The sequence below is a fragment of the Trachurus trachurus genome, assembly GCF_905171665.1.
Source record: "Trachurus trachurus genome assembly, chromosome: 9".
Lineage (NCBI taxonomy): Eukaryota > Metazoa > Chordata > Actinopteri > Carangiformes > Carangidae > Trachurus > Trachurus trachurus.
This window is the reverse complement of record NC_139895.1, coordinates 18,503,066-18,516,510: the sequence shown is the minus strand read 5'-3', so window position 1 is coordinate 18,516,510 and position 13,445 is coordinate 18,503,066. Positions and strand designations below refer to the sequence as shown.

The 13,445-nt window shown below is 41.6% G+C and overlaps 1 protein-coding gene across 1 annotated transcript; it reads left to right on the top strand.

Moving 5' to 3' along the window:
* The first annotated feature begins 521 nt into the window (after window positions 1–521).
* ercc6l2 (excision repair cross-complementation group 6-like 2) lies at window positions 522–13,147 on the top strand. Its single transcript, XM_083978749.1, has 20 exons — window positions 522–766; window positions 1,255–1,667; window positions 1,782–1,898; window positions 2,078–2,271; window positions 2,386–2,479; window positions 2,651–2,718; window positions 2,827–3,034; window positions 3,120–3,260; window positions 3,945–4,061; window positions 4,205–4,324; window positions 4,408–4,479; window positions 5,142–5,287; window positions 5,431–5,526; window positions 5,729–5,828; window positions 6,178–6,330; window positions 6,582–6,668; window positions 8,345–9,248; window positions 9,330–9,484; window positions 9,998–10,155; window positions 11,446–13,147. The coding sequence occupies exons 1-20, from the start codon at window positions 739–741 to the stop codon at window positions 12,707–12,709; spliced, it is 4,635 nt and encodes a 1,544-aa protein (XP_083834875.1). The 5' UTR covers window positions 522–738; the 3' UTR covers window positions 12,710–13,147.
* Window positions 13,148–13,445: the final 298 nt, after the last annotated feature.

The following is a 13,445-nucleotide window of genomic DNA, read 5'->3' as shown; positions in this document are numbered from 1 at the left end:
AGAATAAAATTACACATGACATGAATTTCACCATTAGGATGCCGTATATGACAGGGGGCTACTGCAGAAATTAATATAGGCTATATGTTTTGATATATATATATATATATATATATATATATATATATATATATATATATATATATATATATATATATATATATATATATATATATATATATATATATATATATATATTTTTTTTTTGCACTAAGGAGAACATATTTCGATTGTTTCAGATTTTATGACCTTTTTTCATTACTGATCTATTTAATGGAAAGAACATTTAGATCCAATGCAGCACTTTCGGTACAATCGTCTAAAATTACATTTCTGATGGAAAAAAAAAGAAACATAAATACATGAATTAATTTTAAAATATTTCTCGTAGGTGGTTTGTAATTTTCTACTTGAACTTTGTTTCAATTTATTTGAGGGTGTTGAAATTCTTGGAAAGTGCGGCACGCGAACTGAAAATAGATCAACACTGAGCAAGTTGCAGTGGAGCAGCAGCTCCTGTGTCTGTCTGAGTCTCAGACTCACTTTTTCCAGACAAATGAACATAAACGGAGGACAAAATATGAGCGACTGAGTCCGGTTGATATACGACTTACATGAAACTTCTGGGTTTTCTGCTCTTTTCAAACCGTGGCGTTTTCGTTCGTTGTAAATGAAAGCTAAGCTAACCCAGCTAGCCAACAAGCTGCAGGACCACAGGACTGAAGACGATGCATCCTGATGGCTTCAACTTCTGCAGCTGTAAAAGGTTTATCCGGCGTGTCTTTTTGTTTTGTTTTGTTTTTTTGTCATGGCCACGTCTTTGTTGGTCACTGTCTTCCTTACCGTGTCGATGAACAAAGCCTCTGCAGCTAGCTCACATAGCGTCTCATAGTGTTAACCAGGCTTTTTAGTCAAATCAAAACAGTGACTTTTGATGCGGAGGTACAGGTAGAGCTGCTATGATTAGACAGTTAAGATGACCATTTAGTATTATCATGTTAGTTTTGGTTTTTTTTTTAAATAATAATGTTACATATTTGCTTCTGAAATGTAAAGATTAGATGGATATTTTAGGATATGGGGCTGTTATATTTGGGAGATTATAAGATATTTCTCAGAACTCATTGACAGTTATTATTTATATATATAGGGAGAGAATAAACATTGATAGAAATATCTATAAGCTGCATGTTGTTAAGAATCTGTGTGTTGCACAGTACAATAAATTAACACAGTGTCAATATAACTTCACAGCAACATGGTGTGAAGGTGACCGTTGTCTTGCTCCGAATCCAAGAGATGGCAGCTTGCAAGAAGCCACCATCCGGAGACTACCCTCCCCCTTTCATAGTAATGACACCACAGTGTGGGTGATATTCACTGACCAAGATGAAGAGGAGAAAGCCATACCCGTGTCAAAACTTATTAGATCAGACTCGAGCCACTTCAACCAGGAGAAACCAGTGTTTCCCAGCAGCATCACAGACCCCAGGCTCTGTGTCCCGTTAGAGCTGAGTGATGCTGATGCTGAAGACAGAGTACCCTACACCATCAACAGATATCTGAGGGATTACCAGAGGGAAGGCATCAGGTTCATTTACAACAACTATGTCCGATCCCGTGGTTGTGTTCTTGGGGACGACATGGGCCTTGGAAAAACTGTACAGGTAGAAAGTACATTAACAGAAAACATGTTTTTAATGCTAAAATGTTTGCATTTCTTCTAGCTCTTCATGGCTTCCTCACTTTCTTTGTCTCTCTTGTCACCATTTTGATCTAAGGTCATTGGTTTTCTTGCTGCTGTGTTACACAAAACGGGCACTTGGGAGGACATCAGCAACAACAGGCCTCAGTTTCTGCAGAGTCAGATCCCCTCCAAGCAAAGTAAACCCAAAAAAGTGGGTCTTGAAATATGCTGTTTACATGACTAAATGTTTGGAATCACCATATAGTGAATTGAGAACCTGTTCTTCAAATGTCAGGTGCATTCACTGCGTAGCATAGTATGCAGCCACAAATATAAATAAGGGTTGATTTGTCATCAGCATAATTGTGTTATTTCTGTGATCTGATCCAGGTGTTCCTCATTGTGGCCCCACTGTCGGTGCTTTATAATTGGAAAGACGAACTGGAGACGTGGGGTCATTTCCAGTGTGTGGTTGTTCACGGGCTGAAGAAAGAGGAGGAGCTGGCTCGCATTAAGAAGGGACGTGTTGAAATTGCTCTCACCACCTATGAGACTCTGCGTCTTTGTCTAGATCAGTTTAATAAGTAAGAATCAAGCTCAACAATGTTTTTCAAATACATTATAACTTAATTTTATTTAATTCTCTGGTACCTGAGGTAAGGACTGTGACTAAAAATATACCTGTTCCCTCCTTGCAGCATAGACTGGTCTGCTGTGGTTGTCGATGAGGCCCATAAGATAAAGAATCCAAATTCTCTGCTCACTCAGGCCATGAAGGAGCTGAAATGCAAGGTCAGAAAACCGTTTGTGTTATTTTTTCAATGTGTAACTGTTTATACAGCTTGGATTTAGTGATGATAGAGAGTGCAGATGGTGTTAATAATAAGCCGCTAAAAGCATTAAGCTTATCTCTGCATTTGGCGCAAACTCTTGATGCTATCTTTGTACTTTTGTTTCTGTTAGATCAGAGTTGGTCTCACTGGCACCATCTTACAGAACAACCTCGAGGAGCTGTGGTGTGTCATGGACTGGTAATTTCAGAGATTTTTGTACTACAACACTTTTGTCAACAGATTTAAATCTTTTTTTGTTTGTTTTCCTGTTGAGTTTTTGTACCATGTGTTTTGTTCTCTATTTAGGGCCATACCTGGTTGTCTAGGCAGTATAGGACATTTCAAGAACAAGTTTTCAGATCCAATTGAGCAAGGCCAGAGGCACAGTGCAACCAAACGTGCTGTGGCTACAGGGAGGAAGACTGTGAAAACCCTGGTGAGGAGGATCTCTCATTTGTTTCTTAGGAGGACCAAAGCTCTCATTAAAGAACAACTACCTAAGAAGGATGACAGGGTAAGGGTATTTTTCTGTTATCTTAATATTGAGATGAAGGTTTGTGGTCCATGGTGTCTCAAAGCTGTGGTGTGTTTTCTCCCAGGTGGTGTACTGCTCATTGACCAGCTTTCAGCAGACTGTGTATGAGACGGTGCTGGACACTGAGGATGTAACGTTACTGCTAAGGGCTTCAGAGAAATGCGACTGTGGAAGTGGACGCACTCGCCAAAGCTGCTGCTATGAAGTGAGTTCACAGATTGTACCATCATGAGCCCTTCTGCGCTGTGAAATGTTTTGAGCCAAACTTGATTTGCTGGGGTTGAGCTGCTTTTGAAATGTGTCTGTTTCAGAGGCTCTGTTCAAAGGATCAAAAGTATTTTCTAGCTGTGCACATGATTTGTTTTCATCTCTTAAGGTGGTGAGATAAAGAAGACAGAACCGTTCAAGTATCCAAGTCTTGTATTTCTGTGTAGTATTTTACATACGGATTACCACAGTAAAAAATCACAACATCATTAGATCCTTTTGCAACTCAATATTTGATTGATAGGTCCTTGAAATGGAGGGAGGAATCTGTAAATGTTACATTTATTCCACGTTTTTCCAAATTCCATGTTGCAAACTGTTTTCTTGTCTGTACATCACACCTATTGCACATCTGCCCATCCTAGGTGAGGGATCCCTCCTCTTTTGCTCACCCTGAGGTTTCTCCCATTTTTTCCCTGTACTGATAAAAGGGTTTTCTTGGGAGTTTTTCTTCAGTCGATGTGAGGGTCTAAGGGCAGAGGATTCAAGATGTTGTTATGATGCTATGTAAAGCCCTTTGAGGCAAACTGTTGGTGAAAATTGGTTATTCAGATAAACTTGCATTGCCTTTAATCTATCTCAAGTGTGCTCTTTTTTTTAATTAAAATATTTTCTGTTGCAGAGAAATTCTCAAGGTGTTAAAATGAAAGGGCTCTACTTTAGTTACTTGGCAATATTGAGGAAAGTCGCAAACCATGTAGCGCTGCTTCAATCCACTGCAGGAACCAGCAAGAAACAGGTAGAAACATGTAATCCTGTGACTGATTTGGTGTACTAGTTCATTACTGTTATCTCCTGAACAAATTCTCCAGACTCATACCGCAAGTTCATACCACATTTTCCGCATGTGGTTCACTAACGCGGTTAATTTGTTTCTTTTAGGAAAAGTATTTGAGTGCCATTTGTCAGATGGTATTCCGAAAGTTTCCAGACTTTGTGCAAAGATGCAAAGATGAAGCATTTGAGGCACTGTCGGACCCAGCTTACAGTGGAAAAATGAAGGTAGAGTGCACAACAAAGGCTTATTCATCTGCTTGTTTTGTGGGCTATTTCAATGGGAGTTAACATATCTGTTTTCCTTTCAGGTTTTGCAGAAGCTGCTCAAATATTATCTACAAAAGAGGGATAAAGTACTTCTTTTTTCGCTCTCAACAAAGGTGAGGACTATGTCTGAGGGGGTGCCCTTTACATATTGAAATCAGGGAATATTGCGTCAGAGTTGAATGAGCAGCAGGTGAAGATTTGTTCCAGTACCGAAATGACTTGATGCTCACAGTGATGTCATGCTAAAGAGATTTTAGATGGTGTCTCAGCTGGAATACACTCTTTGGTTCTAGAGTTGTTGTTTTTTTTTTTTACGCCCAGTCACATTGATTGTGCTTTTTCAACACAACAAGAGGCTTGAACGCACAGTTCTAAATGCCACTGCTGTTAGAACAGCTGACTTGTAAAAAATGGTAGCAGCAGACATGGTTTTCTCATGACATAGATTAAACCTTAAGATTTTATAAGTGTGAGGGCAATTATAGTCATAAAGATAATTAGATTCCGCGTCTATTGGTTCCAGTCACCTGAGAGGGTATGGTAACATTTGTTAATGCTATGAGGTCATATGTTTATTGCCTGTGTTTTGATTGTTTTGGGAACCAGAGTCCCTGCAGGCCAAGGCTCAGTATAACTATTATAATGTATCTCTAAATATATATAGTCCAGGGGTATTGTTTTTGTATCACATTTATTTGTCAAGCATCTCTCATCTCTCATCCATGGACTGATGTGCTTAAATCCCTTTACAATTGTTTTGTCTGTGACCTGTCAGTTGTTGGATGTGTTGGAGAGCTACTGTATGGCAGAGGGGCTGGACTACAGCAGGTTGGATGGAACCACCAAAGCCAGAGATAGAGTCCATATTGTCAAAGAATTCAACACCTCCTCTCACATCAACCTCTGCCTGGTTTCCACCATGTAAGTAAAACAACAAAAATAGGGAGAAGAATTCTATCAGGACTGTCATGGTCCTTTCACCTAAAATAAAGATCTCATCTTGATCTAGAAAGATCGTATTTGAAACTTTGAATTTGCCGATAACTGAATGCTTGTCCTATCAGGGCAGGTGGTCTTGGTCTTAACTTTGTAGGGGCCAATGTGGTAGTACTATTTGACCCCACCTGGAACCCAGCAAATGATCTCCAGGCTATAGACAGGTAGGTTGTGTGGCTGAATTTGACACACACTTCACACAGATTGATACCAATGTTTTTCTGTATCTCAGTCTTTTGCTGTAGCTTCCCTCTATAGCTTTATAAATGTGATCTAATTCTGTGCTGTTTGGTGTTACATAAATGTTTTATACCCTTTCACCAATTTGTATAATTCATATATGTGTGTCTCCGTCCTCGTCCTCAGGGCATACCGTATTGGCCAGTGCAGGGATGTTACTGTTCTCAGGCTGATCTCATTGGGGACCGTAGAGGAGGTTATATACCTCAGACAAGTTTACAAACAGGTACCAGACAATTATGACCATATAACAATGACTATGTTATCTTAGCAGCAAGACACCTTCCGACTTACTTAAATTTTACACACACACACACACACACGTATATGTGTATATAAATACCGTTGATATGGAAAATGAGGTAAAACTTATTAACCTTAAGAATGTGGAATTTGATGCACAAATCAAAAGAACATTAATTTGTGCATGCAGTGATATATCACCTTCATTTACGCATCAGTTCTTCTGTTTCTTTACACCACAGACTGGCCCCACATGCCAGCATTTCGCAATCATATCCCATGATATTTTTATAGCCACATTTCCATACATTTCCTCTCCCTCTATGTTCCAGCAATTGCAGAGCTCCGTTGTTGGCAAGGAGAGCTCCCGGCGGTATTTTGAGGCAGTCCAGGGGGATGGTGTCCATAAGGGGGAGCTGTTTGGGATTAAGAACCTCTTCAGGCTGCAGACCCAAGGGACATGTCTCACCCGCAAGATACTAAAGGTTAAATAGCTCACATGCCTTTTACTGTTTGATTTGACTGTAGAGCACCGCCTCTATCCACCTGATCCAACTGATTCACTTCTCCACTCACACTACCTAGGCCTCACAAAGCTGCCAAAAAAACTCAGCCTGCTCTTTCGATCAATTTCATTGTCACAAGAGTTGTACTAGGAGCCCTATTCCCCCTGAATATCAAAACTGAGCTGATTTATAATGAAATGAAAGTTTTACTGACTGCCCTTCTTTTGCAGCGAGAGGGGCAAGTGGAGGCCGGCGTAACGACAACCAGCACACACACAGGCGAAGAGAAGGAGGAGGAGGACAGGAAAGGAGTTTGCGTGAGTCACTCTGCCGTTCTCAGAGACCCAGAACACAGGGCACACATCATTCCCATCCCTCACTTCGTCTTCTTTCCCAGGCAGCCCACTCGCCCTCCTTTTTCCCATGTGAACGAGGGAATACCTCGAGCAGGGACCTCCCTGTCTGTCAGTCAGCTAACACACTAAATCTCATTTTAGTCTCATTTAACATTTCCTTCCATTCTTCTTTGTTTTATCATCTTCCTTGAACATTTCAGGGGTTTATTCCAAAATGAGATATGCCCCATTTGTGAGAAATAACAGCTCCCGCTCGAAGGAAATGAGATAAATCAGGTTACATTTAAAGGAGGAACATGGAGAAAGTATTAAACCCCCCCCCCGACCCGTCCATTGGAAAATCTATCTTGTCAGTATCATCACTCTAAGCTTTTAAAGTAGCTGTAAAATGTTTGTAGCTTCCTCGCAGCAGCTGTGGTTGGCTTGAGTTTGGTCAGTTAGAAAACTTTGACGTGGTGGAAGAAAAGAAAGAAAAGAGTCAGAAGTTTCAACAGTTTTATTTTCAGAAAAATATTTCTTAATACACTTATTTGATTCATTCATTTTAAAACTGTTAAGTTCTGAAATAATGTTTTTACCTAAGCAATGAATCTTTATAACATATTGAACATTAGTTTACTGTTATCAGATGGTTCTGTTGAGGTTTTGAGGCTTTTTTGGGCATGAAAAACTAGACACCTTTTGGAATCCATCACAACTCAGAGAACTAAAACAGAGCTCAGCGTCTTTTCTGTGTGAGTGTGAAAATCTACAAAATTTTTACTGCAACCTTCCAGCCACTCGGGGCATGAATATTTAATATTTCAAGAAAAAATTCTGTAGCTTTTGGGTGGAGTACCACTGTAAGACCTTGGCTCACTGAAAACATTTATACACTTGGTTCTTTGTATTTTTACAAAACTGGAGGATGAGATTCTTTTTGTCAGCCTCTCACTTTCTCACTGATGCTGTGTGAAACAGCTGGATATAATTACTTGCTTGTCCTAATGGAAGGGGCAGACCACACTGAAGTCTATCAACTCCTTTCAGCTATTTATTTACACAGCGATACCCCTTATCATCCTGTTCCCAGCCAGGCCTGTGCTTTGCAGCACACTGTCCTTTTTTACAAGGCCTCTGCTCCACGGAGGCCATTCAGATTCTTGCTAAAATACAGAATACACTAGGGGTGCCTCAGCACGCACAGAAAGAAGCCCGAGGTGTGTAAACACACACAGGCACAGCAGAATTGGAGACAAGTTATCTTGTTGGCAAATTTTGTAAAATCAGAATCACTGTTGGTGGCCGCCTTCATAAAAGCTCATTCATATAACTCCAGGAAATGTTATTACCCCATTGTTTTCTTCATATTACATCATGATGGAGGGCATGTGTCGCACTGATGTTTATTATGATTTATTGTTGCAAACATCTGTCTTGTGTTACACAATGAAATGCCTCATGGGCTGGTCCACTGAACGATGGCAAGAACAAGGGAAGTGAAGAATTTGTAGCCTTTTGATGCAATTTGTTCACCCACTGTGTATATAGAGCTAACATTTTTCTTTATAAAGGTTTACTGTTATTTACCTCATGCCCCTTCTATGCCAACCTGCCCCCACTTTTCTTTAGCTGTTTTTTCAACTGTTTTTTTAAAGGACCAAGGAGATACTCCACCGACGGGGGGTCTCATACCGAAAGATGAACCAGCCAAGGAGAACAGAGACGCATCAAAAATCCCCAAGCGAGTCCTGGACTTCAGCAGTGGGAGTGAAGAGGATGAGGATGAGCAGAAGTTTAGGAGGAAGGCCTCTAACACCAGTGCAGTGGATGCAAGCAACTTGACTGGGAACACAACTGCAGGTCCTGTTCGAATGAGTCTCCTCCAGCACGGTTTCTCTAGACTCCTTGAAAGGGTCAAAGGAAGACCAGAGCTAGACGAAGGGGACAGCAGTCCAGCTGCCGAAGAAAGCCTCTCTGACACAGATGCTCAGGATCATGAGAAGTTAACAAAGAATGAGTGTACCTCCTCTGACGTGAAGACGAGCTCCAGTGCAGGGAATAGATCTGTCTGTCCCCTTCAACTGGCAACAAAACCACTGAACATCTCCAGTGGTTCAGACAGAGAAGACACGAGGAATGGAGCTGGGGGAAGACAAGAGAGGGTTGCAAACACATCACCAAACAGAAAACCCAAAAACCTCAAAAACAGAGTTTCCACAGTGCACTTCTTTGAGAGTTGCTCTGATGAATCTGAGGATTTTGACCTTGAAATAAGGAGAGGAACTCTTGATTGTAACAAGAAGAAAACTACTATTGCAAGGAACCAGGTCAGAAGTAAATACACAGAAGCCATAGAGACATACACATCTTCAGAGGATGAACACACCCCTGTTAAGAAAGGGAGATCTACAGGAAGTGAGGCCACATCTGCACAGACAGATCGATCTAAAGGTAACGGGACAAACAGACCGGTGCCCAAAGCTGTTTCATTCACAAATATGAAAAGTCAAACATCTCCAGGATCCAAAGGAAAGGATGGAACAATCGATTGCGTGCTAGGTCAGAGTCAGTATATATGCCAATAACTTTTTATGACCTACAATACATTTCTAAATTAATAATATCTGTCTTTGTTTAAAGGAGGCCTACAGGAGGTGGTGTATACCCACTCGAACCAGCGCGTGGTGGGTGGAAGCAAAGCAGAGGAGATGATCAGTAGAGCTGCAATACGAGACGTGTTTGAACGCAAGCTGTACTCTCAGCTGCCAGCCAATAACCTTGTGGACACACTGGAGGTACATTACCCCTCTAACATAGGTCTAGTTCAGTGGTACTTGCAGGCATATGATACTGTGGTTGTGTCTGCCACAGCTTCAATCCAGTGCTGTTCCCCGACATTTATGGCAAGTACAAGGATCAGTTCACATAAGAAAAAAAAATTATATGTATTTTTTCTGTTTCTTGGAATGTTATATATAGCTTCTGGAAGACCTTTTGACACCCCAAATGGGATTCAATAAATAAAATGATCTTGTGAAACTGTAAACATGACTTTACATGTCATTAAAAAATGCAAGGATTTTACCCATTAATCAACAGACCTCGCTGTAAACAGCATAATTTGGCCATGCATTCTGCCAGTGTGTATGTAGGAACTGCATGTTGGCATGCAGAGTAAGGTTTGAGGAGGTAACTTGACTGAATGGACTCTTTAAACACAATGTTTGAGTCTGAGGCAAAAAATATCTACTTCAGCCTTGAGCTGGTCACGACTTCTATAAAACTTCCCTCTTGTTTGCTTGTACCAGAGCCTGTCAGCAAGTCTGCCAGACAGTCCGCCCTACCCTGCCGTCGTCAGGGTGGAGACGCCAAGAGTGGACCATTCAGTTACCTTCACCAGCAAGAGTGTGCACCGCACCAGACACGCCACCATCATCATCGGAGAGACTCCCCACTCCATATGCAGGTACTGAAACAATATGAGCTGAGGTGACAAGAAAATAATGGAGACAGTGGGTAGGTAGGTGGGATAAAGCAAAAAGGCAAAGAGGAGGCAAAGAAAGAAAGTAAAGTAAAAGAGGTGGTACAAATATTACTGAGGGATGACTATTGATAAGGGAGCCTTAAACAAAGAGGAAAGAAGAAGAAGCTAGGATGGGAATAAAGAAGGCAAGTGGAGGTAAAAAAGTGAAAGAAGTGGGGAGAGAAGGAAAGAAGGGAGAAATTCCTGGCAGTGTAGGGAAGTAGGCCAAAACTCACCAAGATATAGTGTTTAGCGCCCCCACCTGGGCCTCAGGAATTGTGTGTATGTGTGTGTGTTCAGCAAGAGACCACCTCTGAGCTTTCCCTTCCACCTATTTCCCAGCATCATGCCGTAGATTACTCAGTTATGTTCATGCCCAATGAGTGCAGCAGTTTTCCCCTCCACAACCACAGAACCTCCTGAGACTAACCAAAAATGATCGCCCGAGGACTTCCAAACCCACACTGATACACACACACGCCCTAACAAGCATTTACACACACGTACAGACACACCGTACTCAAATACACACCTCTGTCTGCATCACCTCCGCCCCCCACTTTTCCAAACACTCACATACAGACACACAGACACCTTTGTGGCTCCAATCACGCTCCCAAAGGGGAAGACTGTATCTCTGCCCAGAGGCTCACCAGGAAGTGAAAATACACACTAGTTATATTGATATCCCCTCAATTAACCTTGCTGTTTAATGATGTAAATCCACATGCACGTCATGTTTTACTGCCGTTACTTTTATTTATTGTTTTTCCAGTGAAAGCCACAAATGGTAATAACACCATCATAATGCTGCTGTACCAGCACAGTGACTTTGAAGTATTTCTGTCCCCGAGTCTGGTTAGACCAAAGTTTTAATGACTGCCTAGAAGCTCAGGAAAAACACCTCATACTGCATGGTTGTCTGGATATGAGCCTGAATATGTGGGGAACTATTCATCTTAAGCTTGGCCTGACGGACTCGCAGAATATCTGATTAATAGTATAGGCCTTGTGGCTTTTTAAAGACGTTTACGTGTGATTTAAAGTACTGTAGAATATGCACACACGTGCCAAATCCTGCCCTCAGACTGACGGTGGATGTGTGAATATGATATACATCCATAGGCAACTGAACACTTATGTCAAAGAATATAAGTGATAAAACATCCTGTGAATGCTACATTGTCTAATAACTTTTTGGTTTCATGCATGTCTTTTTGTGTGTGTATGTAGGCAGCAACTGGAGGAAATGGCAGAAAAGTTCAACTTTCCCTCAGTTCATCAGTTTGTTGTGGAGATTCTGAGAAGTAGCTCGTCTCAGAGACTGGCCTGGCTACAACAGTACTACACTTCACTCAACCACCCTGACCTCGCTGCTACAGTCACAAAGAACTTCCCTCAGTCTGACTCAGGGCAGACGACTTCAGCTGCTACCACTTCAAGATCCACCAAAACAGCTGCCACAAAGTCTCACACACAGACCGGAGCTCCACCAAAGGATGTTCCAAAAGCCACAAAGAAGCATAAACACACTCAGAAGAATCTGGAACTCAGAACGAAACCTGAAATCCCACAGGGCACTGTTTCTGTGCCACAAAAAAAGTCTAGAATCGTACAAAGTGATGTTTCAGTAACTCAGATGATTCATGAAAACCCACACAATGATGTTCTAGAACCCACGGAAAAGCAAAAGATCTCAAAAAGGACTGTTCTAGAACCTGTTACTCGTGTTCCAAGCCCTGAGTCAGGGGAGCAGGAGACGATCTGTAGAGCCAGAGGACACCAGAGGACAAAGAGGGATAGTGTTTCTAATACTGGAGCTGGCTACAGAGCTGGTGGTGGTCTTGGCGTGGACGAGGCCAACAGCAGTGGTCTGGGGTCTGGGAAGGCTGCTGCATTCATGAACCGCACAAACAGAGATACCCCTTCTTCGCCGGACCTTAGCCATGGCAGGTCCACCATGTTATCCAAACCCACAGCAGAGGGAGGGGAGCGAGAGCAGAAATCGTCTTCCAGGACCAGAGACGCTTTTCAAGGGCAGAGTGAACAGTCCTCCTCTGCCTCCTCGAGTAATCATTCCTACCTCACAGATCTGATAGGAGACACCTCAATCCTTGACGATTTGTTAAAACCCAAACCCCGGGGTGCACAGCAGAGGAACAGCCCGAAAACACCCCCTACATTCCCAGTGTCGGCGAGCACATCCAGAATCATTCCCCAAACTTCAACAGGCCTCTCAGATTCTCTCTCCTCTCTGAGCTCATACACACCATCTACTCAGCAGCTCAGCACATCAGTTCAAACATCGAAGCGGGGTCACAAAGATTTCTGGGACATCCTGAATGAAGGTAACGAGGAGAGTATCAACAGGTTAACGGACCTGGCAGAAGTACAGAGAGTATGCGTGAACACTAACTTTTCAGCCAGAAGGAGATCAGGGCAGGAGGAGAGCAAGAGTCTCTGGAAGACCAATGAGAAGTTCCTGTGGAAGAAATGATAAAGAAGAGACATTTTACATTGTATTAAATAGTTGTTGTTTTTTTCATTTTATTTAAGTTCTGAAGACCTTGAAAGATCATATTTCAGCACATTTTTTTATAATCAATATAATTTATACTTTTTTAAAATGTCTTTTTATATTTTTATGGACTTATTTCCTTCCTTGCTTTACAACTACATTTTCAACATTGCACACACAACCCAGATGACCAATTTTGATAATGTAATTTTCCAACTAAGGATTATCTTCACAATATATGTCAACTGGACAATAAAAGGTAAAGTAATGGTGAAAAATGTCACCAAATCCTAGAGGCAAAACCGGGCAAGTTGTTGAGTTTGTCTGCCCAAAATTTGTTTTTCAGTGATGTAAGAGAAAGAAAAACAGCAAAAACTAATTTGAGTATCATATACGTGCTTTGTTTGTCTGAAATATTACTTCAGTTATTTGTCATTTGACAAAATAGTTTGTCGATCGATTGCTTGTTTCAGCTCCAATCTTTTATTAAAAATGTCAAGGTCAGTGTCATTGTTCAAACTCCTGCTGCACCTGACATGATGTTAAGTGGATGATTTGACAAAGAGAAAACCAGCCTGCTGTTGGCATTAGCCATTATCGTTATCGGATACCATGACTCTGTTGGTGGCCCTGCAGAGATATCGCTTTAAAACTCATTAATGGGTGTAATGTCTCTGTCACCCTGAACCCCTCGCTGCCTCCCACCACTCATGGG